Source organism: Amblyraja radiata, chromosome 29, assembly GCF_010909765.2.
Source record: "Amblyraja radiata isolate CabotCenter1 chromosome 29, sAmbRad1.1.pri, whole genome shotgun sequence".
Classification (NCBI taxonomy): Eukaryota; Metazoa; Chordata; class Chondrichthyes; order Rajiformes; family Rajidae; genus Amblyraja; species Amblyraja radiata.
Window position 1 is genome coordinate 30802136 of NC_045984.1, and position 27309 is coordinate 30829444.

A 27309-nucleotide genomic window follows, 5' to 3' on the forward strand; every position below is an offset into this window, starting at 1 on the left:
GAGCCTTGGCGTTGGCTGCACCGAGCTTCAGTGCGTCCCTCAGTACGTACTCCTGCAGTCTGCAGCGGGCCAGTTGGCAACATTCCCCGATGGATATCTCGCTCCGCTGGGTGGTCAACAACGCTCGGGCTGACCAAAGAACGTCTTTCACCGAGTTGATGGCCACTCCAGCAGCACTCGATGTCCGTCTCTGAATGTGTCCCTGGGAACAGTCCGTAAATCACAGAGTCCTCTGTGACGGAGCTGTTCGGAATAAACCGTGACTTGGACCCTTGCAGACCACTCCAGACTTCGCAATAACCAACCTGATCTCCCGGTGGCTCAGCACTTCGACTCCCCCACCCATCCCGAATCCGACCTTCCTGTCCTGGGCCTCCTCCATGGCCAGAGTGAGGACCACCGCAAATAGGAGGAGCAGCACCTCATATTTTGCTTGGGTAGTTTACATCCCAGCGGTATGAACATTGACTTCTCCAATTTCAGGTAGTCCCTGCTTTCTCCCTCCTTCCGTTTTAATAAAAACTTTAAATGACTGACCTACATGGATAGGACAGGTTTGAAGAGATATGGACCAAACCCAGGCAGGTGGGACTAGTGGAGCTGGGACATGTTGGCCAGTGTGGGCAAGTTGGGCCGAAGGGCCTGTTTCCACACTGTATCACTCTATGACTCTTCCAGTAAACATCTCCATCAGCCTCTCCCAAACATTGTCAGCCTTTCCATGGTTTGCCGTCCAAAATACCTCCGGGTGGGGAAAGGAGGGGAGCCAATGACTTCTTGTGATGATTCAGCAAAGCTTTCTCACTTTAGATAGACACAAAATTGAATTGGATACATTTTATTAGCCAAGTATGTACACATACAAATTCTTTCTGAAGAAACGTTTCTTCAAAAAGGTCTCGACCCAAAACGTCACCCATTCCTTCTCTCCAGAGATGCTGCCTGTCCTGCTGAATTACTCCAGCATTTTGTCTCTCTCTTTGGTGCAAACCAGCATCTGCAGTTCCTTCCTGCACATTTTTCACATTAGCTGTCTACTCATAACACCAGACGTTTCAAAGCTTCATTAGGTAGCGGCAAAAGCATGCACTATACCTTGTGTTTAATTAAACGCATTGGGTCCCACCTCAGGCCACCGACAACAGTTCATTTCAGTTAATTGCCACGTGTACTGAGGTACAGTGAAAAGCTTTTGTTGCGCGCTAACCAGTCAGCATACATGATTACCATCGAGCCATTTACTGTGTATAGATACACAATAAGAGAATAACATTTACTGCAAGGTAAAGCCAGCAAAGTCCGATCAAGGATAGTCCAAGGGTCACCAAAGAGGTAGATAGTAGTTCAGCATTGCTCTCTAGCGGTGGTAGGATGGTTCAGCTGCCTGATAACAGCTGGGAAGAAACTGTCCCTGAATCTGGTGGTGTGCGTTTTCACACTTGGAGGGGCCCGGGGTAGGTAGGCTAAGGGTGAAGAGGGACCATTGGGACCATAGTGAACACTTTGGGACATTGTCGGCGCCCTTTATGTGGCGACTCTTTGCATACCTTGTGTACGGTGTGGGAAAGAAAGAATTTCACTGCGACTCTGTGTTACACGTGAGAGCTAAGTGTTGTTTCCATTCACTGATGTAATGAAGATTTCTCAACACCGTCCTTCACACCTCCTCCTGTGCTGTTTGTTTTTGGCAGATTTGAGTTGAGTTCAAAGATGCGTGAAGTCTGTCTGATCCTGAAAAACCATTTCAATGATCCGAGTCCCGTGAAGAGCAAGGAAGTGGTGAGTTACCTCCCCAGCTGCAGGTTTGCTTGTGATTAGGGATTGCCAACTGTCCCATATTAGCCGTATATTGGGCTAAATGGGTTTGTCCCGTACAGGACCGCCTATGTCCCGTATTTGACTGCTACTACTCGGGTCGAGGGGACTGTCGGGTCGGAGCTCCGCGTCCGGCCCTGCCTCACCCGCACCGGTGTAGTGCAGCCCATAGAGTGCAGCAGCAGCAGCAGCACCGCCTCGCCCGTGGCCCCATCGGTCGGCGGCCCGGCCATCTGTCCGACCTTCGGACCTTCGCTTACCGCCGACACCCCCACCACCCCTCCTCCTCATGGCTGATCATCGGTTCATGAGTTGGACGGAGCGCCGGACTTTGCGCGCGATGCCGCGCGGCCCCCGGGCCAAAACTCCTCAGCTGGCCCACCGGCTGGGCTTTGTGTGCAGTCCAGCACCCGGGGCCAACTCATCATTCACCCAGCCACGGCCCAGTCGGTCAACGAATTGCCGTCAGGAATTTGTACCCTTATTTTGACCCTTTGTCCCATATTTGGGAGTGAGAAAGTTGGCCACCCGACTTGTGATTGTCAAGCTTGAAAGGGTTCAGAGAAGATTTATGAGGATGTTGCTGGGACTGGAGGGTCTGAGCTACAGGGAGAGGTTGAGTAGGCTGGGTCTCTATTCCTTGGAGACTAGAGATTGAGGGGTGATTTTATGGAGGTGTACAAAATCATGAGAGGAATAGATCGGGTAGATGCACAGAGTCTCTTGCCCAGAGTTGGGGGAATCGAGGACCAGAGGTTTAAGTTGAAGGGGGAAAAATTGAATAGGAATCGGAGGGGTAACTTTTTCACACAAAGGGTGGTGGGTGTGTGGAACGAGCTGCCAGAGGAGGTAGTTGAGGCTGGGACTATTGCAATGTTTAAGAAACATTTGTACAGGTACATTGGTAGGAACAGGTTTGGAGGGATATGGACCAAATGCAGGCAGGTGGGACTAGTGCAGCTGGGACATGTTGGCTAGTGTAGGCAAGTTGGGCCGAAGGGCCTGTTTCCACGCTGTTTCACTCTATGACTGTCTTTAGTGCCCCTTGATCAGACTTTGCTGACTTTACCTTGCACTAAACGTTATTCCCTTATCATGTATCTGGACACCGTCAACTGATCGATTGTAATCAAGTGGTGTCTTTCCGCTGACTGGTTAGCACGCAACAAAAGTTTTTCACCGTACCTCAGTACACGTGACAATAAACTAAACTGAACATGTGTAGAAAAGACCCTGGCATACTGGTTTTCCAGAGAGAGTTAGATTTAACTCTTAGGGCTGAAGGAATCAAGGGATATGGGGGAAAAGGCAGGAACAGGGTATTGATTTTGGATGATCAGCCATGATCATATTGAATGGCGGTGCTGGCACGAAGGGCCGAATGGTCTACTCCTGCACCTATATTCTGTTTCTGTGTCTATGTAACACAGTCAGAAGTTGTGGTTACATTTTGCGTGAGGTCAAGCTGACATTTCAGTGTAGCTCTAAATGAGTGTTACATTGTTGTCAGTGTGTTTGTTCAGTTGTTAAAATAAACCCTTTCTTGTTCCTCCTCGTGGATATAAAAACGGTGGCGTTACTTCAAAGTGCAACGGAATTCTACCTGAGGTCTTGCCCAGTATTTATCCTTAAGTCAACAATATTGTGAGCAATTTTGGGCACCGTATCTGAGGAAGGATGTGCTGGCTCTGGAGAGGGTCCAGAGGAGGTTTACAAGAATGATCCCAGGAATGAGTAGGTTAGCCTATGATGAGCGTTTGTCGGCACTGGGCCTGTACTCGCTGGAGTTTAGAAGCATGAGGGGGGGGGGGGGACCTCAATGAAACGTACAGAATAGTGAAAGGCTTCGATAGAGTGGATGTGGAGAGGATGTTTCCACAAGTGGGAGAGTCTAGGTCATAGCCGTCGATTTAAAGGACGTTCTTTTTGGCGAGTGGTGAGAATGCCCTGAGTGAGGAAGGTGGGTGAAGGTGAGGAGCGGAGGTCACGGGAGGTCAGGGAGCCCTGTTCATAAGGTCATAAGTGATAGGAGCAGAATTAGGCCAGTCGGCCCATCAAGTCTACTCCATCATTCAATCATGGCTGATCCATCTCTCCCTCCTAACCCCATTCTCCTGCCATCTCCGCACAACCCCTGACACCCGTACTAATCAAAAATCTATCGATCTCTGCCTTAAAAATATCCACTGACTTGGCCTCCACAGCCCTCCCTGGCAATGAATTCCACAGGTTCACCACCCTCTGACTAAAGAAATTCCTCATCACCTTCCTGAAGGTACATCCTTTAATTCTGAGGCTGTGCCCTCTAGTCCTAGACTCTCCCACTAGTGGAAAGATCCTCCCCACGTCCACTCTATCCAGGCCATTCACTGGGGTTGTGTGCTTGCAGATGTCCAGCCTGAACGCCATCCAACAGGAGTGGTTCCGAGTCTCCAGCCAGAAGTCGGCCTCGGTCCAGGTTGTTGCCGACTACCTGATGGGCTTTGCCGAGATGTCGCCCGCCATCCTGACGCACGTGGTCAACCTGTCTGATGCCAACGGCAACACTGCGCTTCACTACTGTGTCTCCCACTCCAACTTCCACATCGTCAGGCTGCTGCTGGACACGGGTGAGGGGGGGGGGAGAGGGGCGGGGGGGTGGAGAGAAAAGGATGGAGGGGGGATGGAGGGAGGTAGGGGAAGGGGGGGAGGGAGAGACAGGGATGGAGGGAGAGAGAGAGGAGGGAGAGAGGTTGTGAGCAAAGATCCTATAGGGGAGGTTGCACGAAAGGTCACTGGGTCATAGGGCTCGACGCACGGAGCCGCTCAATCCAACTGGAGGACATCCGTCACTTCCGGTATATGTTATTAATGCAAGAAACGTGTACTTTCCTACCTGTTAAAAACCGCCAAAATGTTGAATTTTTGCGCTGAAAAAAATTGTGGGAGTCGGGGTAAGTGTGAGAGACATCGTACCCAACTTTAGAATTCCAAACGTGAAGCGAAATGAAGGTAAAGAGAAGCGAGAACTGAAAGGACTACAGCAGCTGAAGGGACAACAACAGCCAGAGTGCTTGGCGAACATTGGCCGTTTGCTCACTGCATTTCATAATAAATAATAATAATAATAATAATAATAAATACTTTATTGATCCCCTCAGGGAAATTCAGAAGTGATAAATCTGGCTGTAAATTTTTCTTCAGATGCGTTTTCATTTTGTACGTAAAAACCCACTTGGGAACCATGGGCGATTTAAAAAAATTACAGCCAGATTTATCACTTCTGAAACTTTTTAGATGCCAAAGGAATCAAGAAAAAACACAAATAATGCCCTACTGTTGATGAAATGCAGTGAGCAAACGGCCAATGTTCGCCAAGCACTCTGGCTGTTGTTGTCCCTTCAGCTCTCGCTTCTATCTACTGTAATTTCTCCTCACTTCTGGAATTCTGAAGTATGCTAAATGTCTCTCACGCTTATCCCGATTTCCATAATTATTTACAGCGTAAAAATGGACAATTTCAGCGGGTTTTAACGGGCCCGCTACGCTGGAAACAATGGTCAGTGCCTACCTGCAGTTCATCGCGTGTACTCTGCTTGGAGTAGCCTAGCAACAGTACGGGTCATGGGTCGTGACCCGACTGCCGTGAAACCTCCCTATAGGATCTTTGGTAGTGAGGGCAGGTTGTTCAACGGCGGCAGGGGAGTGACTCTGGTCCTGACCCGACATGTTTACTTTAGTTCAGTTTTAGTTCAGATTACTTCAGTCTTGGTTCAGTTTAGTTTACTTTACAGATACAGCACGGAAACAGTCTTCATTCTGTAGATGGGTCTCGACCCGAAACATCACCCATTCCTTCTCTCCAGAGATGCTGCCTGTCCCGCTGAGTTACTCCAGCTTTTTGTGTCTACCTTCAATGTAAACCAGCATCTGCACAGTTCCTTCCTAAACTAAAGATAGACACAACAAAATGCTGGAGCAACTCAGGGCGACAGGCAGCGCAGCATCTCTGGGTGGCGTTTCAGGTCGAGCTTCTGTAGATGGGTCTCGACACGAAACATCACCCATTCCTTCCACCCAGAGATGCTGCCTGTCCCGCTGAGTTACTCCAGACATTCTGTGTGAATCTCCAGTGTAAACCAGCATCTGCAGTTCCCTCGTGAACTGGCTGTGTCTGTGTGTTGTTTTCACTGATGGAGGCGGAAGTTACTGTCTGTACCTCTTGTGTTTACCAGGTGTGTGTAACGTCGACTGGCAGAACAAGGCGGGGTACACGGCCATCATGCTGGCTGCTCTGGCCGCCCTGGACACAGAGGCCCAGATGACCATCGTGAGGCAGATGTTCAGTTTGGGAAACGTTAATGCCAAGGCCAGCCAGGTGAACACATCATTGATTCACCCACATTGGCAACCATGGTCACGTTGAAGGGGGAGGGAGAGAGAGAGGGAGAGGAGGGGTGGGGGGAAGAGAGGGGTGGAGGGGGAGGGAGGAGGAGAGGGGTGAGGGAAGGAGGGAGAGAAGCTCAACGGGCCGAATGGCCTACTCCTGCACATATTGTCTATTCTATTGTCTATTGTTATACCACAAAACCAAATCCCGCATCTCAAACTGCTGACTCCATGGAAAACAAAAATTCCGTGGCAAAACTGAGCGATTGAATCCAGTTTTCTCTGTTGAACGGGTTCAATGTAGTTCCGAGAAAGGACAGGGAGTCAAGTCAAGTCAAGTTTATTCGTCACATACACAGACGAGATGTGCAGTGAAATGAAAAGTGGCAAATGCTCGCGGACTTTGTGCAAAAAGACAACAAACAAACTACAAAGTTTTAAAGTGTTTTTCTCCCCCCGCCAGGCAGGTCAGACGGCCCTAATGCTGGCCGTAAGCCACGGGCGCATTGAAATGGTGAGAGCATTGCTGGGGTGTGGAGCGAATGTAAACAGCCAGGACAACGAGGGCTCCACCTCGCTGATGTGCGCCTGCGAGCACGGGCGCGCGGAGATCGTGAAAGTCCTCCTGGGTCAGCCAGAGTGTAACGTCTCCCTGACCGATAACGTACGTTTAATGTCGTCATGTGTTAAGGGCCTGTCCCACTTACGCGACCATGGCTCGCAAATTACACGACCTCGTGGTCGCTTGAGGCGTACGGGCACCATATGGCCGCGCGGAGCCGGTCCCACTTAGAAGCGCGGGGCTGGTCACGCCAAACGCACGCTATCGCATGCAAGTGGGACAGGCCCTTTAGTGTTGTTTAATATTGTCACGTACACTGAGGTTACAGTGAAAAGCTTTTGTTGCGCGCTGACCAGTCAGCAGAAAGGCAGGGCGCAGCGGTAGAGTTGCAGCTTGCAGCGCCGGAGGCCCGGGTTCGATCCTGACTACTTTTTTTTTCATTGTTCAAGAAGGAACTGCAGATGCTGGAAAATCGAAGGTAGACAAAAGTGCTGGAGATACTCAGCGGGTGCAGCAGCATCTATGGAGCGAAGGAAATAGGCAACGTTTCGGGCCAAAACCCTTCTTCAGTCTGAAACGTTGCCTATTTCCTTCGCTCCATAGATGCTGACGCACCCGCTGTGTTTCTCCAGCATTTTTGTCTACCTTCGATTTTCCAGCATCTGTAGTTCCTTCTTGAACAAATCCTGGGCTGACTTCACTCCTGGGGAGGGGGGGGGGGGGGGGGGGGGGGGGGAGTAGCGTTAGTGTGCGGGGATCGCTGGTCGGTGCGGACTCGGGGGCTCGAAGGGCCTGTTTCTGTGCTGTATCTCTAAACTAAACTAAACTAAACAATGCAATACATGATTACAATCAAACCATTTACAGTGTATACATACATGATAAGGGAATCATGTTTGGTGCAAGGTAAAACCATAAAAGTCTGATCAATGCTAGTCCACGAGTCACCAACGAGGTAGATAGTAGTTCAGCATAGCGTGGAAACATTCCCTTGCCCTCACCGATCAACATGTCCCATCTACACTAGTCCCACCTGCCTGCGTTTGGCCCACATCCCTCCTAGCCATGTACCTGTCTAAATGTTTCTTAAACATTGCAATAGCCCATGCCTCAACTACCTCCTCTGGCAGCTTGTTCCATACACCCACCACCCTTTGTGTAAAAAAAAGATACCCCTCAGGTTAATATGCCCTCCGGTTCTTGATTCCCCAACTCTGGGCAAAAGACTGGTTAGAAGGAATATGGGTGACGTTTCGGGTCAAGAAACGTCTTCAGACTGACGTTTCAACCCGAAATGTCACCCATTCCTTCTCTCCAGAGATGGTGCCTGTCCCGCTGAGTCTATCTTCGGTGTAAATGTGAGGTTCAAATGACAAATAAAAGGTATTGTATTGTATAAACCTGCATCTGCAAATTCTTCCCACACACTTACTTGTGGCTAATTGATTTGGTGGGAAATGGTGGAACATTGTGGCCATCAGCTGGCTCTTGGTGGTACTGCAGCTCATGTTGGGCTGTTAAATGCAGATGTATCTTCCCTTCAGAATAGTCCATCAGTGAGCACTATACGTAGCTGAATAGACTGGCATTGTTTACACATAATTCCCCACACAGGGGATCTATCATGTGTTTCAATTATATTGACACTAACCCATGAAATACAATTATCATTACCAAATCAATGAACTCGGTTGCTAAACACTTTAATTCCCCTCCCCATTCCCACACTGACTGTTCTGTCCTGGGCCTCCTCCACTGTCAGTACAAGGCCCAGCACAAATTGGAGGAACAGCACCTCATATTTCACTTGGGCAGCTTAGACCCCAGCGGTATGAACATCGACTTCTTTAACTTCATGTAACAACCCTCCCCCCTTCCCAGTTCTCCGCCCAGTCAGACTGTCCTCGATTATTATTATCCGTTTGCTGTTAGGTTACCTTCACCGATCTATTCTACATTTTCCTAGATCCCCATCCCCTTTGTCTCGTTTTCACACCGAACTATTCCTTATCTATGTATCTCCCTCTCCCCTGACCCAGTCTGAAGAAGGGTCTCGACCCGAAACGTCACCCATTGAGAGCTGCCTGTCCCGCTGAGTTACTCTAGCATTTTGTGTCTATCTTCAGTGCAAACCAGCATCTGCAGTTCCTTCCTGCATAATCTGTCTATTTACAATACGATTGAACTTTATTCATCCCTGGGGGGAAATTGATCTGCCAACGGTGATAAAACACATGTTACTTGACATTAAAGTGATGAATAGAAAGGATTGGGGATGTGCAAAGATTGCGGAGGGGAGTCAGTCTACCCCTCGACAGAAGAATGTGTAGTGTGTATTCAATTCCCCTTGTCATAAGGGATAACGTTGTCAGTGTTCCTAATTGTTTGTTTCCTAATTGAATTCATTTCCAAGTTACTGACAAAACTGGCTGTATCTTCCCAGCGTTTGTGGTTTCGTATTTTCTGTTCCAATGAATAGTGGTAACTACAGGTGTTCACTTCCTCACAGGATGGCAGTAATGCAATGACCATCGCGTTAGAAGCCGATAACAAAGAAATTGCCGCCATGCTCACTGCACGCAAGAACCTGGAGTCGGCATCGCAGGTCGGAACAAACGCTTCATTTGTTATTTTTACAGAATACACAATGGGCTGTCTTTTTTTCAGTCTCCTTAGCATTATATTACATTTCCCCCATTCCCTACTCCTGAGCCACTCAGTCACAGAACACAAAACAGACCCTTCTCAACCAAGATGCCCCATCTAAGCTAGTCCCATTTACCCATGTTTGGCCCATATCCCTCTAAATCTTTTCTATGTATGTACCTGTGATTGTGTCTTCTACCTGGTTATACTACCTGCTCTAGCAGCTCATTCCATATACCCACCACCCTGTCTTGCAGTGTTTGAAAGTTGCCCTTTCGGTTCCCATTACATCTCGACTTTCACCGTGACCTCTGGTCCTTCAATCTCCTACTCTGGGTAAAAGATAGGGTGAATGCACAATCTATTACCCTCATGATCACCCTTCAGCCTCCTGCACTCCAAGGAATAAAGTCTTAGCCTGCATATCACTCCATATACGTAGCTCAGGCCCTGGCAACATCCTCGTAAAACGTCTCTGCACTCTTTTCAGCTCAATTAAATAGCTCCAAGAGCAGTGTGGCCAAAACTGAAAACAATACTCCAAATGCAGCCTCATGGTCTTGTATAACAAATGTACCAAAGCCAATTGACCTACCACATTTCAAGGACGTACAAGTTTGTTGGTTAATTGGCTTTGGTAAAAAAATTGTAAACTCCCCTGGTGTGTAGGGCAGTGTTAGTGTATGGAGTAATTACTGGTTAGCATGGACTCGGTGGGCCAAAGAGCCTGTTTCCGTGCTGCATCGCTAAAGTAATTCATTAGCGCTGAAGATTTGTAATTCATTGACTGAAGGAGGGTCTCAATCTGAAACATCACCCATTCCTTCTCTCCAGAGAAGCTGCCTGTCCTGCTGAGTTACTCCAGGATTTTCTTTCCTACATAATTCATTAACAGTTGAGAGCTTTGGGAAATGAAGGTTAGGCACAAATGAAATTTCTCAAGAGCTTCATTGTGTGACAGTCCAACATTACTCAAAACTGGTCTCTGAAGTAAATTGAGTCATAGCCTTAAGATAAGACACAAAATGCTGGAGTGACTCAGCGGGACAGGCAGCATCCCTGGAGAGAAAGGAGTGGGTGACGTTTTGGGTGGAGACCCAGTGATAGCCGGTATTTTCATCCAGATTCCTTTTGGTTTCAGGTTGTGCCATAGACGGGTTCCAGTTACAGGAGCTACCCACCGTACAAAGATCGGGGGATAGTATCATCATTCTTGTCCAACAGTATTTTGTCCATAGTTCTTTTATATGGTTGATTCTCTTGATATGTTGATTAAAGCAACATTCATCATTGTGATATTGCTAGCATCTAACAAATACCTTTCATTGTATGCAAAGCAAAAATTGCATTTTACATTAAAGATTGAAACTTTTTGCCTGCTGTATAATGACTTTCTTATTCCCACCTAATATATGGTTATTAAAAACCATCTAGAGATCCAGCGTTGTGCCAAGGTTTAAAAGAATGCTGGAAACATTTAGCTTAGGCAACATCTTTGTACGGTTCTATAATTATTTTCCCCACTTAAAAAACTGCCAGGGGAACTGCCTTACAGAGCTTACAGCTCCAGAGACCCGGGTTCGATCCTGGCTACGGGTGCTGTCTGTACGCCGTTTGTACATGCTCATGGTGGGTTTTCTCAGAGTACTTTGGTTTTTCTCCCGCACTTCAAAGACACACAGGTTTGTAGGTTAATTGGCTTGGTATAAATGTAAAAATCGGCCCTAGTTAATGTGTGGGGATCGCTTGTTGGCGCGTGCTCAGTGGGCCGAAGGGCATTTCCGCACTGTATCTCCAAACTAAATTACACTCGTCCCACCTCTCCATGTTTAGGTCCATATCTCTCCAAACCTGTTCTATTCATATACTTGTCTAACCGTTTCTTAAATTTTGGGATAGTCCCTGCCTCAACTACCTCCTCTGGCAGCTTGTTCCATACACCCACCACCCTTCAGTGAATCCTATTAAATCTTTTCCCCTTCACCTTAAACCTATGTCCTCGGCTCCTTGAATCACCTACTGCCAGAGACTCTGTGCATCCATCCAATCTATTCCACTTACTATTTTATACACCTTCCCATGCAAGCCACACGTTTGATTGCATGACTATCACGTGGCCCTGTCATCATAAATCGTTTGGAGCCTGTTATTTTTAAGCATCAAAAATAGATTCTACATTTAATTACACTATGCTTTTCAAAATGATGACATTGAAATGCTTTGTGAAAAATAAGCGTTTCTGTAAAATGTTTGGGTACCCATGAAAATTAATCTATCACATCCATTCAAAGAGCAAGACTAGAAATACAAAAAGAAACAACACTCCAACCTCTGAATGTTCAAGTAGAGGATGAACACCAACTGAACAGCAGTCAATTTATATGGCAACTATTGCTCAGTACTGTCAGGGTTCCTAATACCCTTTGCCCGAGTTGCTCAGAGCATACAGCTTGTCACAGCAGGAACTGAAGCTGTGGAACTGGATCCTCAAGTAAAATGCCAACTTTCACCAGCACAGTATTAAGAGGGGCTTCCAGTATTAGAACTGAGGAAACACTTTTTCTCACAGAGAGTGGTGAGTCTGGGGAATTCTCTGCCTCAGCAGGTTCTCTGGATGCTTTCAAGATAGAGCTAGATAGGGCTCTTAAAAAATAGCAGAGTCAGGGGATATGGGGAGAAGGCAGGAACAGGGTACTGATTGGGGATGATCACATTGAATGGAGGTGCTGGCTCGAAGGGCCGAATGGCCTACTCCTGCAACTATTGTCTATTGTCTGATTCAGGCATTTTCCTGGGTGCTGGTCAGGGTGATGTAGGGGAGAAGATCCATGAAGCATGAACTAATGTGTCGGAAGGAAGTGCAGATGCTGGTTTACACCAAAAATTAAACAAAATACTGGAGTAACTCAGCGTGAACCTTTCATGTTGGGACCCTTCACTGTGGTTTAAAGGCAGACAAACCATACTATAAATACCACGGCCACAACATTCAAGTTTAGTGCGAAATACAAAACAATGAAACCCAACAGATCAGCTAATTTACAGAATTTATTGTAGCATTTTGTCCAAAAAAGTTTGCAAATGTCTGTAGCCAATTGTGGAGGTAAGGATCTTCAGGTGGCAGTTGGCATACCTGTTGAAATGAAAACAAAACATCAGTAAAATGGCCAAACAGCTGAAGAAAGTCATCATAAGAATACTGGAGGTACACAAAATTGCTGGGGAAACTCAGCGGGTGCAGCAGCATCTATGGAGCGAAGGAAATAGGCGACGTTTCGGGCCGAAACCCTTCTTCAGACTGATGGGGGGTGGGGAAAGAAAGAAGGAAAAGGGGAGGAGGAGGAGGAGCCCGAGGGCGGGCGGATGGGAGGGTGGGAGGAGACAGCTAGAGGGTTAAGGAAGGGGAGGAGACAGCACGGGCTAGCCAAATTGGGAGAATTCAATGTTAATGCCATAAGGACGCAAGGACCCCAGACGGAATATGAGGTGCTGTTCCTCCAATTTCCGCTGTTGCTCACTCTGGCAATGGAGGAGACCCAGGACAGAGAGGTCGGATTGGGAATGGGAGGGGGAGTTGAAGTGCTGAGCCACCGGGAGGTCAGGTAGGTTATTCCGGACTGAGCGGAGGTGTTCGGCGAAACGATCGCCCAACCTACGCTTGGTCTCACCGATGTAAATCAGCTGACATCTAGAGCAGCGGATGCAGTAGATGAGGTTGGAGGAGATACAGGTGAACCTTTGTCGCACCTGGAACGACTGCTTGGGACCTTGAAGGGAGTCGAGGGGGGAGGTGAAGGGACAGGTGTTGCATTTCTTGCGGTTGCAACGGAAAGTGCCCGGGGAGGGGGGGGTGCGGGAGGGAAGGGAAGAATTGACGAGGGAGTTGCGGAGGGAGCGGTCTTTGCGGAAGGCAGACATGGGGGGAGATGGGAAGATGTGGCGAGTGGTGGGGTCACGTTGGAGGTGGCGGAAATGGCGGAGGATTATGTGTTGTATTTGCCGGCTGGTGGGGTGAAAGGTGAGGACCAGAGGGACTCTGCCCTTGTTGCGTGTGCAGGGATGGGGAGAGAGAGCAGTGTTACGGGGTATGGATGAGACCCTGGTGTGAGCCTCATCTATGGTGGCGGAGGGGAATCCCCGTTCCCTGAAGAACGAGGACATTTCCGATGCCCTGGTATGAAATGTCTCATCCTGGGAACAGATGCGGCGTAGGCGGAGGAATTGGGAGTAGGGGATGGAGTCTTTACAGGGGGCAGGGTGGGAAGACGTGTAGTCCAGATAGCCATGTGAGTCAGTGGGTTTGTAATGTATGTCGGTCAGGAGTCTGTCCCCTGCGATGGAGATGGTGAGGTCAAGGAATGGTAGGGAAGTGTCGGAAATCGTCCCGGTGTACTGGAGTGCCGGATGGAAGTTGGTGGTGAAGTGGATGAAGTCAGTCAGTTGTGTGTGGGTGCAGGAGGTGGCACCAAAGCAGTCGTCAATGTAACGGAGGTAGAGGTCGGGGATGGGGCCCTGGTACGTCTCGAACAAGGATTGTTCAACGTGCCCGACAAAGAGGCAGGCGTAGCTGGGGCCCATGCGTGTGCCCATAGCTACGCCTTGTGTTTGGAGGAAATGGGAGGAGTCAAATGTAAAGTTATTGAGGGTGAGGACCAACTCCGCTAAGCGGAGGAGAGTGTCAGTGGCTGGGTATAGGTTGCTCCTCTGGTCGAGGAAGAACCGGAGGGCTCTGAGGCCATCCTGGTGGGGGATGGAGGTGTAGAGTGACCGGACATCCAAGGTGAAGATGAGGGGGTGAGGGCCCAGAGAGTGGAATGCGTGGAGGCGGCGGAGAGTGTCTGAGGTGTCTAGAACATAGGTGGGGAGGGATTTGACCAAGGGGGATAGGATGGAGTCAAGGTATGTGGAGATGAGTTCGGTGGGGCACGAATACACAGAGACAATGGGTCTGCCGGGAGAGCCGGGTTTGTGGATTTTGGGGAGAAGGTAAAAACGGGCCGTGCGGGGCTGGGGAACGATGAGTTTGGAGGCTTGGTCAGGTAGGGCGTGGGAATTGATGAAGTCGGTGATGGTGCTGTCAGGTAGGGCGTGGGAATTGATGAAGTCGGTGATGGTGCTAAGAATACTGGAGACTGGTGTAGTAGATAGCAATAGTAAACCAGCAAAATTGACTGATATCAAACTTTGGTTGGACTGTGCTGTGCTAAAGGGTGTTGCTTCTCTTCACTAGAAAATGACCAGGCGGTCTTGGCGGCAAATCAAGACAGTCAAACAGGTTTGACGCTCTTTAAAGCAAGACCAAAAAGCGGGAAAGGATACAACGGTAGACACAAAATGCTGGAGTAACTCACCTGCTGAGTTACTCCAGCATTTTGTGTCTACCTTCGATTTTTAATCTGCAGTTCCTTCTTACACAAAGGACACACCGGTTGACATTTATTGATCGATTATAAAATACAGCGTGGGCCCACCCGTTCACATTAGCCCCGTGCTATCCCACTTTCGCTTGCCATCCCTCCACTGGGGGCAATTTACAGAAGCCAATTCGTCAACAAACCCACACATGTTTTTGGGATGCGGGAAGAAATGCACGTTCACAGGGAGTACGTGCAAATACCACAGACGTCACCCAAGGTCAGGGTCGAACCCAGGTCTCCGGCAGTGTGAAGCAGCAGCTCCACTGTGCTGCCTCATTGTTTCTGTCGGTAGCAGACCTCTGAATTACAAGCCTAAGAGGACCAGGAGAAACACCTACTGCACCCACGCACGTTTGTCTCATTTATTGCTCCAAAAATTGCTAAGTGGTTCAGATAAACTGCAAACTGGTTAATAGTTTAAAAACAGGGAGAAATTAGTAGACACAAAAATGCTGGAGTAACTCAGACAGCATCTCTGGAGAGAAGGAATGGGCGACGTTTCGGGTTGAGACCCTTCTTCAGAATGAAATTAGTGTAGATGGATTAGATGAAGTGGTGCATATAATTACAGGACCACCACCACCGATTTTCCAGCAACTGATGCTCCTTTAATCCGGACAAAATGACGAGAACTTGAACTCGGATGTAATGGGGACAGTCGGAAATGAATGATTAATCCACATGATCTCAATGGGAGGTTTGGCAGTGGGCAGCTCACGCCCAGTCTAACACACACAACACAATGTACATTGCTGCCTGATACCAAGATGCTGCACTGAAGGAGGAGGCTACCGTCAATTATATTGCAGGTAAATCATTGTAATATTCATCAAAGTCTTTGATTTTTGCCCATGAGCTCTTTCTAAACAGTTTATGTAACTGCAGGTCCTGCAGCAATAAGCCCACATCTGATTTATTTTAAACACAATAACTAAAGCTAAATTCATTTGACCATACTATATAATGCCATTTGGGTGGGAAACTGTTGCTATATACATCCAAGGTCTTTGAACAGGGTATATACAGTACTTAAAACCTGAGGCAGCACAACAAACAGGAACTGTAATCTCTACAATAAATATGGAAGAACAGAAACAGCAGTTGAAGGCATTGAATTAAAAAAAATGGATCAGAATAATTCCAGATTTGAAATGATCTCAAATGATTTGATCTGCTGCTGGAAGAAACAGAAAGAATAAGCAAGTAGTAGGAAGCCAGCAGCAGTCTCATGAAGAGCACAAACCAATACAGGTGAGCCCCATGTTATGGCCATTTGTGTTATGGAAATTCACCCTTTCCCAATTCACATGAGCAAGAAATTTGAGATACAGAATAAAATTTATCAGAATTTATTCGAAAAAATAAACAAACTGAATTAAATTTTAACGCTCATATCTTGATGTACGCTGAGATGTGACATTGCATTATGGATAAAAGCAACACAGAACACTTTCTAGGAACTTAGCCACTCCTATAACGCAAGGGTCACTTGTAATGAAGACTCGGTTGCAAACTATAAAGTCTACACTGGTGCTGTGTACCACTCCTGCCTGGTCACTAGAAGCTGACCACAAACCTGGAAAACAGACACAAAATGCTGGAGTAACTCAGCGGGACTGGCAGCATCTCAGGAGAGAAGGAACGGGTGATGTTTCAGGTCGAGTCCCATCTTCCGAAACGTCACCCATTCCTTCTCTCCAGGGATGCTGCATGTCTCGCTGAGTTACTCCAGCATTTTGTGTCTATCTTCGGTTTAAACCAGCATCTGCAGTTCCTTCCTACACGAACCTGCAAAATCTCCATAGTGTCACCAAAATACACCTCCCCGCCATTCTGTCTTAAATCTTAGTAGGTAACCCTAACCCTAATGTCTGCAATTTTGGAAGCAGCAAGAAGTGTTAAACAAGGTAATAGCTATGAAGTTCTCTACTAAATATTTGGCACACATATTGTGGGTCGTTGGGCCTTTTCCTGTGCGGTACTATTCTATGTTCTATCCATTCTAAATTAGAGCATCTTAATACTACACAGGTACTCGATGAATGCATATGGTCTAGATTTAACCTGCTATTTTTTACCTGAAATTCACGTAAACAACTACATTTAGTGAGAATACCTGTTATCGTAATCTTCTTGCTTCACGTTCAGACTCCAAAAGTGTGAGCACATCTCCCTCACGGACTGGTCCCTTCACATTCCTAATGATGGATCGGTTGCTGTCATCCATAAATTCCACACGAACCTACACGATAAACACTCTGGATTACATCCAAAAGCCTGATGAAATAGCTAACAGAAGGTGACAACGAAGCATGCAGAGATAAAATGTAATCAGGGTGATAGTCAGACTGATAGAACCAGGAAGAGGGAGATGGAGAGAGAGAGAGAGAGAGAGAGAGAGAAAGCAAGGGGTATGTGAAGTTAGAAATCCAGAGATTCTGCCTGTCCCTCCAGCATTTTGTGTCTATCTTCGGTATAAACCAGAAGAAAATATCTTGTGTAGGAAGGTATGGAGAGAAGGCAGGTACGGGATACTGAGTTGGATGATCAGCCATGATCATATTGAATGGCGGTGCAGGCTCGAAGGGCCGAATGGCCTACTCCTGCACCTAATTTCTATGTTTCTATGCTGGTTTACACCGCAGACACAAAAACCTGGAGTAACTCAGCGGGACAGGCAGCATCTCCGGAGAGAAGGAATGGGTGACGTTTCGGGTCGAGACCCTCTGAGTCAAGAAAGATATTAAAATTTCTTGTTTCAAAACTGCATTTTGCTTGCAGATTAACTGCAAAGCCAAGAAAACAATGGTAAATGTACTCAGCTCTTAACAGTTTTATTCCAAGAAAGGAAATGCCTGGTAAATCAATAAAACTTCACGAATTCCCACATTGCAACAGTATATGGAGAGCGTGCACAATTGTATACATGCATCCAGACACACACACTCAATATACATATACAATACCCATTTTTAACTGGACATCAGATTTTGCAGGCCAACATTACATGGATCATCTAATTTGGGCGTGTCTGTATTGAAAGGCATTCACACGAGGAAGGTTCAGAAACTGGAAGAACTAACAGCATTCTGGAAATGCTCAGGCAGGATCTGTGGAGATGGGAATAGCTGCGAACTTTTCAACCAGTTGGTTCCGATGAACAGCTTGCCATATTTGGATATTTCCAGGATTATTTGTTCAATTCCAGCAAATGCAATGCAATATCTGCTTTGGTGCTGCTCGACTTTGTATAGCACACAAAGAAAACAGCAAACTCGTACATCGTACAACCATATACTTTAACATGCAACATACTTCATACTTCAGTTTTACAAGTATTTCAATAATTGCTGGTCCATTCATACCTGTGTACACTGTCCCTGGGAACCAGTTCTTCCAAGAACTTTGGTAACCTATGACCAGAAAACAATTTAACAAAGTTTAGAGTTAACTGACACATCCAATGATTTGCACATTCAATGTTATTATGAGACAGAACTTTGATTGCATAACACACAATGGGAGCAATGGGATACTCGCAAAATTTGATTCAAGTTTTAACTCTGCACATCAATTTCAATACATTCTCCTCATTCCAGCATCAAAAGCAGAGGGCTCAACTCTCTTCATTCTACACCAACATGCTGGCAAGCCTTTGGACTAACCAGGTCAACACAGCAAAATGGTTCCAATCTTCATCCAACTGGATGGGACCTTGCTCATCTGTTCCCATTCACATTTATCCACTGAGGCTTTTCTTCCTGTACTTGAACAAGCATGTTATGTCCTAAATACATATTTTTAGGCTGATGGTATCCATCTCCATCTTGAAACCTCAACACTATACAAAATGTCATATTATTCACCTGCTATCCAGCATGGGAAGAAAGTATTGTGAAGGCCTTCAATACTACCTTGATGCCATTACTGGGCCACACTCTAAAATGGTCCAAACTGCTAGTCTCCTTGATGTCAGCAAAGATAAGATTCACACCAATGAAATGTCATCACAGTCTGCCTATTCGCACCTGCCCCTCAGCTGATCCCTCGGACTATCCTTGATCAGACTTTGCTGACTTTACCTTGCACTAAATCATGCACATATGCACTGTAGATGGCAAGTTTGTAATCATGTATTGTCTTTCTTCTGACTGGTCAGCATGCAATAAAAGTTTTTCATTGTACCATGATACACGTGATAATAAACTGAACCACCAAAACACTGAACTAAATATTTAAAAAATACATTTCCTCTCAGTCTCCTTATATCCCCTTACATAAATGTGATATTATTCAAAAGCCTTGATTTGAACCAAGTTCTGATCTGTCTCCCCCCCTCCTCCTCCCTCACTGTCCTGTACCATCACCCCTATTACACAGCCCGTCAGTCTTTAAACGTGTCACCTACATTTTCTAATCTCTTTATGGTCTCATTTTACTCCCTCGTCTGTGCAATCCTCGTCTGTGGTGCGACTCCGTGGCAAATCACGATTATAGGTTGGTAGGGTTAGGACTGTATTCCTAGTAAGGCAGGAGGCGCGGGGAGATGATGGGGACCGGGGCCAGACCTCGAGCCTCTTCCCCCGGCATGGAGCCACTGTACCCGGACCAGTCCCCGACCCCGGGGCCCAGTGTTTACCCGCGGCCTGGAATGACGGCCTGTGTCAGCAGTCCCTCCCCAGTCTCCCACATCTCTCCCCCCCCCCCCCCCCGTACCCTCCACACCCCCTCTCGACCCCATAAACTCCACCCAGCCCCCCCCTCCTATCTCCATCGGCCCCCTCCTATCTCCACCACATCCCCCAGCCTCCATCTCCCCCGTACCCTCCACCAAGCACCCCTACCCCCCACACCACCCTCCACCCCCCTGTCCCGCCTCCACCGGTCGGGCTGAGCCATGCTGGGGCCTTGTGTTTACTCGCGACCAGTTTGACGGCCTGTGTCCCCGCTCTCCCCCCACCCTGGGGCCTGTCAGGGCGGGAGCCGCTACTTACCCCCACCGCCACCACTACTACTACCACCCCGGGGCCTGTCAGGGCCGGGCCGGAGCTGGGCCGGAGCCGCTTACTTACCCGCGCCAGTTTGACGGCCTGTGTCCGCGGTCCCTCCATGATGGCGGCGTCTCTGCAAAAAGGAGCACGTGGTGCGGCCGCCCGCTATTTATACCCGCCCCTCCCCCCCCTACACCAGCTGCCTATCAACCTTCCGCCCCGCCCCCCTCTACACCAGCTGCCTATCAACCCTCCGCCCCGCCCCCCTCTACACCAGCTGCCTATCAACCCTCCGCCCCGCCCCCCCCCTCTACACCAGCTGCCTATCAACCCCCCGCCCCTCCCCCCTCTACACCAGCTGCCTATCAACCCTCCGCCCCGCCCCCCCTCTACACCAGCTGCCTATCAACCCCCTGCCCCGCCCCCACACACACACACAACCCCCCCCTCTAGACCAGCTGCCTATCAACACCTCGCCCCGCCCCCCCTCTACACCAGCTGCCTATCAACCCCCCGCCCCGCCCCCCCTCTACACCAGCTGCCTATCAACCCTCCGCCCCTCCCCCCTCTAGACCAGCTGCCTATCAACCCTCCGCCCCTCCCCCCTCTACACCAGCTGCCTATCAACCCTCCGCCCCGCCCCCCTCTACACCAGCTGCCTATCAACCCCCCGTCCCGCCCCCCCTCTACACCAGCTGCCTATCAACCCCCCGTCCCGCCCCCCCTCTACACCAGCTGCCTATCAACCCTCCGCCCCGCCCCCCCTCTACACCAGCCGCCCCGCACACACACACGCGCACGCGCACACACACGCGCACGCACACACACACACACGCGCACGCGCACGCACAACCCCCTACAAACTATAACGCGCCAGTCGGAAACAAAATCCAACCTATAACAACATTATAGAAACATTAATAAAACCATTACTAACACCCCTTTCCCAGAATTCCCAGTTCCGCCACCAGAATGAATTCTCGGACAAACTATTTAATTGTATTTATTTTTCCACGTTGACCGTCGGCTCCTCGACCCCGTCGTTGTACAAGTTGTGGCCGTGACTGTGTGTGTCCGGCCCGGCCCGCCCGGCGTGCACCGGGTGTTCGCCCTTGACAACAAACATGGCGTCGGCGACAAAGATCATCCAGTGGGTGCGGAACCTGGCAGCGGGGGTAAATATAATGGCTGTTATAGTGACAAGCCGGCAATATTGCAGGAAGATTGCTCCCGATGTTGGGGAAGTCCAGGACAAGGGGTCACAGCTTAAGGATAAGGGGGAAACCCTTTAAAACCGAGATGAGAAGAACTTTTTTCACACAGAGAGTGGTGAATCTCTGGAACTCTCTGCCACAGAGGGTAGTCGAGGCCAGTTCATTGGCTATATTTAAGAGGGAGTTAGATGTGGCCCTTGTGGCTAAGGGGATCAGAGGGTATGGAGAGAAGGCAGGTACGGGATACTGAGTTGGATGATCAGCCATGATCATATTGAATGGCGGTGCAGGCTCGAAGGGCCGAATGGCCTACTCCTGCACCTAATTTCTATGTTTCTATATAACACTGGTTTACAGCGGCAATACAGCAGGGAGGGTGCAGTGTGTAATGATTATGTAATGATTAATGACTAAATATATCACTGTTTTATAATAGAAAAACGGCAAGGAGGGCACTGTTTGTATTTGTGTGATATATATATGTATATATAGGTGTATATATATATATATATCCCTATACACACACACACATATATTGTATAGGGGTAAATATTCTCATTCTAACATGCACACACACACACATATATATATAATAGCACATTGACAACTACAGCAGCTATATAGGTCCCTTTCATCTAATATGATCTTAGCAACTGTGATAAATTACCACAAAACAGCAGCACCAAGGTAAACATCTATATCCATGCAATATAATTTAAGAAAAGACTGAGTTAGGTATATGTAACCAGATCATATACAGGAATATGGGTGATGTTTTGGTTCTGAATAATCTCTTGTCTGTTTTTTTCCAGAGGAATCTTCAAGCTAAGCTGCAGCTTCGATACACTGAAGTTGCTTCCAGGTAATACAACATATAAACTGCTGCAATCATAAGGAACCAGCTTTCCAATAGAGTTAATGGCCCTCTTCTGGAAGTGCTTAATTGATGTCAGAGGGATCTTAAAATATGTAAAAATAAGGAACTGTTTACAAAGAAAGACACAACGTGCTGGAGTTACTCTGCTTGTCAAGTAGCATCTCTAAAGAACATGGATAAGTGATAGACAGCATCTCTAGATGGAAGGAATGGGTGACTTTTTGGATCGAGTCTTCTGAAGGGTCACCCATTCCATCTATCCAGAGATGGTGCCTGTCCCGCTGAGTTACTCCAACATTTTGTGCCTTTCTTCGGTGTAAACCAGCATCTGCAGTTCCTTCCAACACATGGATAAGTGACATTTCAGGTCTTCTCCCCATAACCCATGACACCTGTACTAATCAAGAATCTATCTATCTCTGCCTTAAAAGTATCCATTGACTTCGCCTCCACAGCCTTCTGTGGCAAAGTATTCCACAGATTCACCACCCTCTGACAAAATAAATTCCTCCTCCTGTTGGTGATGAGCTGATGGTGTGGGTGAGGGAGAAGCTGGGTGAGAGGGGGCATTGTGCTGTGGGAAAGATGGCTTTGGGGGAGGGGGGGTCGTGGTGGAGAGGGGGGAGTGCAGATGACCTGAAATCAGAGAAATTTGATCATTCCAATTCCGGTTCAGTTTATTGTCACGTGTACCGAGGTACGGTGAAAAGCTTTTGATAGACACAAAATGCTTGAGTAATGCAGCGTGACAGGCAGCATCGCTGGAGAGAACAAATGGGTGACATTTCGGGGCGAGATCCTTCTCCAGAAACGTCACCCATTCCTTCTCTCCAGAGATGCTTCCTGTCCCGCTGAGTTACTCCAGCATTTTGTGTCTACCTTCGGTTTAAACCAGCATCTGCAGTTCCCTCCTGCACAGTGAAAAGCTTTTGTTGCGTGCTAATCAGTAAAAGGGAGCTGAGAACGCTCTGTGGCCTGGTGGACTATCGAGGAGGAACGTATAATGCTGTGTTAATGCCGACCGGCACGAGTGGGACTGAATTATGCTTTTGAGTTCCCATCCTTTCACCTTTGAATGTTTACCGGTTATTTTCAGGACAGGCTTTTTATGAGGCATGTTGTTCCTTTTTGTCACGTCAGAATTTTGAAATATTGTGTTTTAGAAGCCCAGAGCCGCCGATTCTACCAGTCGGTCCCAGTCATAAATTTGCAGATAACTACTACTGCCTACGAGATGGTCGCCGAGAGACGTCTCCACCTACAATCATTTGGTCACCACAGATAGCACTAGGAGCAGAAACCACGGCAACCAGGTTGGTGGCATTGAGCTAATCATACAACCAGCACTCATAAAATAGTCAAGAGTGTTTTAATATCATATGTCCCAGATGGAACAATGAAATTCTTACTTCATATAATGTCTTCTTATAAATATTTACATTTATAACTTCAAAATAATGTTTGTTATATTGCATTTATAATATTGAAAACAGTTCGGGGGGGTGGGGGGTGGGACACAGGGTTTGTGGAAAGTGGTGTAGGAAAGAACTGCAAATGCTGGTGTAATCTGAAGACGGACAGACACAAAATGCTGGAGTTACTCGAGCAGCGAGATGGAATGGGTTATATTTTGGGTCGAGACTCTTCAGACTGAGAGTCAGGAGAAAAGGAAACGAGAGATATAGACGGTGATGTAGAGAGATATAGAACATCTTGACCGGCTGTCCAGGTGTAAGAACATAGATAATAGAACAAATATAGAACAAATGAATGAAAGATATGCAAACAAGTAACAAAACAGGCCATTGTTAGCTGGTTGCTGGGGGAGAACGAGAAGCTGGTGCGAATTGGGTGGGGGGGGGGATGGAGAGAGAGGGAATGCAGGGGTTACTTGAAGTTAGAGAAATCAATAGTCATACTGCCGGGTTTTATGCTGCCCAAGTGAAATATGAGATGCTGTTCCTCCAATTTGCGTTTCGGCCTCACTCTGACAATGGAGGAGACCTAGGACAGAAAGGTCTGTGTAGGAATGGGAGGGGGGGATTAAAATGTTTGGCAACAGTGGGATCAGCTAGGTCCGGGTGGACTGAGCAAAGGTGTTCAGCGAAACGATCGCCCTGTCTATGTTTAGAACGTGGCATTGGCTGTGGCCATTCCACTCATCTAGTCTGGTCTGGCACTCAGTTAGATCATGAATAATCGAGCTTAATTGTGTTTTACCTGCCTTTGCTGATTTCCTTTGATTTGTATTAAATCAGCACATGCCTCTATTATGTTCATTTCCATATAATGATCACATGAAGATGACACAAAAAGCTGGAGTAACTCAGCGGGACCGGCAGCATCTCTGGAGAGAAGGAATGGGTGAAACGTCACCCATTCCTTCTCTCCAGAGACGCTGCCTGTCCTTAATGAGTTACCCCAGCATTTTGTGTCCATCTTCGGTTTAAACCAGCATCTGCAGTTCCTTCCTGCGAATTGTCACATGAATCAGCCGAGCTTGCTTTTCTGTTTTCCCAGCAGTGAAAGCAGTGAAAGCACTGTGGCAGCCACCGGCGTTAAGATGCCGGTTACACCTGGACAGCCGGTCAAGATGGAGCTATCCACCGATCAGCCTTACTTGTGACCCCCGACAGGACGTGATTGTGGACTCTGTGACACTTTGTAAGTGGTGTCGTCTATGGGAAGTGTTTGAGCTACTGAACAACCAACTCCATGGAGTTCCAGCATCAGGTGACCCATGTGGGAGCGCTGCAGTCCCACTGCTTGTGAAGTTAGTAAACTTCATGTAAACTGTCTCAGTAAGCATTCACCATAATAAACAACATGTGTGCAATAGTTTAAAGGTGTAGTCATACTTTATTTCTGCGCCAAGAAGCAAAGTGGACGAGGTTGCAGGCTTCGTTGTCACCTCCTAGCTAACAATGATCAACTCTACATTTTCCTTGAACACCATCCCCTTTGATGTCTCGTTTTCACGCCTTGCCCTTCCTTATCTCAAGTTCAAGTGAATTTATTGTCATGTGTCCCTGATAGGACAATGAAATTCTTGCTTTGCTTCAGCACAGAACATAGTAGGCATTTACTACAAAACAGATTAATGTGTCCATATACTATGATATAAATATATACACACATGAATAAATAAACTGATAAAGTGCAAATTACAGATAATTGGTTATTAATAATCAAAGTTTTGTCCGAGCCGGGTTTAATAGCCTGATGGCTGTGGGGAAGTAGCTATTCCTGAACCTGGTTGTTGCAGTCTTCAGGCTCCTGTACCTTCTACCTGAAGGTAGCAGGGAGATGAGTGTGTGGCCAGGATGGTATGGGTCCTTAATGATACTGCCAGCCTTTTTGAGGCAGCGACTGCGATAAATCCCCTCGATGATGGACTGGGCAGTGTTTACTTTTTGTAGTCTTTTCCTTTCCAGGGCGCTCAAGTTGCCGAACCAAGCCACGATGCAACCGGTCAGCATGCTCTCTACTGTGCACCTGTAGAAGTTAGAGAGAGCTTGTGTCTCCATCTCCCCTGACTCTCAGTACGAAGAAGGACCAAAAACAGCACTCATTCCTTCTCTCCAGAGATGCTGTGTGTACCACTGAGCTACTCCAGCATTTTGTGCCTATCGGCGGTGAGGATGTAGAAATAGTTGAGAAGTTCCTTGACATTGATCGGTGGTGGACCAAGCACATTGATACAACAGCCATTGAATGCACACCAATGCCTCTACATCCCAAGGAGACTGAGGAAATTTGGCCTTGTTTAGTTTAGCGATGCAGCGTGGAAACAGGCCCTTCGGCCCACTGTCCATGCCGACCAGCGGTCCCCTGTGCACTAGCACTATCCTAAACCCACAAGGGACAATTTGCAATTTTACCAAAGCCAATTAACCTACAAACCTGAACGTTTTTGGCATGTGGGAGGAAACCGGAGCACCTGGGGAAAACCCATGCGGTCCCAGGGAGAATGTACAAACTACAGCAGCCCTAGTCAGGATCGAACCCGGGTCTTTGGTGCTGTAAGGCAGCGCCATAGAAAGCACACTGTCGGTTTGCATCACAGCTTGTTCTGGGAACAACTCTGCCCAAGAACGCAATAAATTGCAGAGAATCATTGATGTAGTCCAGTCCATCACACAGACCAGACTTCTTATCATTGACTTCATCTGCACTTAATGCTGCCTCGAAAAAGCAGCCAACATAATCAAATGTATACAAAAATGCTGGAGAAACTCAGTGGGTGAGGCAGCATCTATGGAGGGAAGGAATAGGTGACGTTTCGGGTCGAGACCCGGAAGGGTCTCGACCCGAAACGTCACCTATTCCTTCGTTCCATAGATGCTGCCTCACCCGCTGAGTTTCCAGAAGGGTCTCGACCCGAAACGTCACCTATTCCTTCGCTCCATAGATGCTGCCTCACCCTTAAGGGTCTCGACCCGAAACGTCACCTATTCCTTCGCTCAATAGATGCTGCCTCACCCGCTGAGTTTCTCCAGCATTTTTGCCTACCTTCGATTTTTCCCAGCATCTGCAGTTCTGTCTTCAACGTAATCAAATAATCATAATCCTCTACTTGGTGCAGACAAACATTATAGAACTAACATAAAGATAATTATATTACAGATAGTCATTCTGAAGAATTTTCATGTTGAAATACAGGAAATGAAAGCCAATTGCACTACCTCATCACTAGCAACAGATGGCGATAACACATTACAAAGTCATCTTCATTTTTCCCCTTCTTGATGATGTAGGCCATTTGGCCCATTAAAGTTGTGCTAGCTCCCAGAACGACCCCAGAAATCCCATCCCTCCATTTATTGTCCTATGACCTATGCTCTTTCACACCCCTGTCAAAGTGAGAAATATAGATTATAGACGTTATTCTTGGTTTCTATAAAATAAGATGGTGCCCAAAGCAGGTGACTGTGTGTGTGTGTGTTGGTCACAGAAGTGTCATAGAGAAATACAGTGTGGAAACAGGCCCTTCGGCCCAACCCGTGTGCAATCACACATGACAGTCGCTCCACTCTTTTAAATCTCTACTTCGAAATTGCTGTCAGATCCGTGAGAAAGACTAAAAGAAACTATAGTCATAGTCAAGTCAAGTCACATTTATTTATATAGCACATTTAAAAAACAACTCTCGTTGGCCAAAGTGCTTTACATTTGTTATAAGAATAGTATAAACAAACTACATACATATATACATATAGCCCTCACTCAGTGGACGTCAGGAAAGGCTTGGGAGCATAGATACGTTTTTAGTCTTGACTTAAAGGAGTCGATGGAGGGGGCAGTTCTGGTGGGAAGAGGGGATGCTGCTGTTCCACAGTCTAGGAGCTGCAACCGTAAAGGCACGGTCGCCCCTGAGCTTGTGCCTAGACCGAGGGATGGTCAGTAACCCCAGGTCGGC

The 27309-nt window shown here is 47.5% G+C and overlaps 3 protein-coding genes across 6 annotated transcripts in view; 2 read left to right on the forward strand and 1 right to left on the reverse strand.

Moving 5' to 3' along the window:
- LOC116989604 (KN motif and ankyrin repeat domain-containing protein 1-like) overlaps window positions 1-10780 on the forward strand; it is a 44781-nt gene extending 34001 nt beyond the window's left edge. For all 3 annotated transcript variants that reach the window (XM_033047156.1, XM_033047158.1, XM_033047157.1), the window contains exons 6-11: window positions 1692-1779; window positions 4205-4424; window positions 6030-6172; window positions 6647-6847; window positions 9255-9350; window positions 10533-10780. In XM_033047156.1, the coding sequence (XP_032903047.1) occupies window positions 1692-1779; window positions 4205-4424; window positions 6030-6172; window positions 6647-6847; window positions 9255-9350; window positions 10533-10544 (760 nt within the window). In that variant the 3' untranslated portion in view covers window positions 10545-10780. The remainder of the gene's footprint in view (window positions 1-1691; window positions 1780-4204; window positions 4425-6029; window positions 6173-6646; window positions 6848-9254; window positions 9351-10532) is intronic.
- A 1641-nt stretch (window positions 10781-12421) lies between these two features.
- On the reverse strand, window positions 12422-19981 carry rps28 (ribosomal protein S28). Its single transcript, XM_033047159.1, has 4 exons — window positions 19881-19981; window positions 18174-18221; window positions 16925-17050; window positions 12422-12524 (listed from the first exon to the last, which is right to left on the reverse strand). Exons 1-3 carry the CDS (start codon window positions 19917-19919, stop codon window positions 16928-16930), a joined length of 210 nt encoding a protein of 69 aa, XP_032903050.1. The 5' UTR covers window positions 19920-19981; the 3' UTR covers window positions 12422-12524; window positions 16925-16927.
- Window positions 19982-20629: 648 nt separating this feature from the next.
- Window positions 20630-24731, forward strand: ndufa7 (NADH:ubiquinone oxidoreductase subunit A7). Of its 2 annotated transcripts, none has more exons than XM_033047161.1 (4): window positions 20630-20974; window positions 21826-21875; window positions 23054-23203; window positions 24420-24731. In XM_033047161.1, the coding sequence occupies exons 1-4, from the start codon at window positions 20924-20926 to the stop codon at window positions 24514-24516; spliced, it is 348 nt and encodes a 115-aa protein (XP_032903052.1). In that variant the 5' UTR covers window positions 20630-20923; the 3' UTR covers window positions 24517-24731. The 2 variants fall into 2 exon arrangements, with proteins under 2 accessions (XP_032903052.1, XP_032903053.1); XM_033047162.1 differs by having other exon boundaries at window positions 20856-20974; window positions 24423-24731.
- Window positions 24732-27309: the final 2578 nt, after the last annotated feature.

Bases quoted from the DNA above. Each gene is read 5' to 3' on its own strand.
- ndufa7 (XM_033047161.1), top strand. From the start codon at position 20,924: ATGGCGTCGGCGACAAAGATCATCCAGTGGGTGCGGAACCTGGCAGCG. The intron at 20,975-21,825 runs GTAAATATAATG...GTTTTTTTCCAG, and splicing joins TGCGGAACCTGGCAGCGGGG to AGGAATCTTCAAGCTAAGCT. The intron at 21,876-23,053 runs GTAATACAACAT...ATTGTGTTTTAG, and splicing joins TACACTGAAGTTGCTTCCAG to AAGCCCAGAGCCGCCGATTC.
- rps28 (XM_033047159.1), bottom strand. From the start codon at position 19,919: ATGGAGGGACCGCGGACACAGGCCGTCAAACTGGCGCGG. The intron at 18,222-19,880 runs GTAAGTAAGCGG...TTCTGGTCATAG, and splicing joins AGGCCGTCAAACTGGCGCGG to GTTACCAAAGTTCTTGGAAG. The intron at 17,051-18,173 runs GTATGAATGGAC...TTTATCGTGTAG, and splicing joins CCCAGGGACAGTGTACACAG to GTTCGTGTGGAATTTATGGA.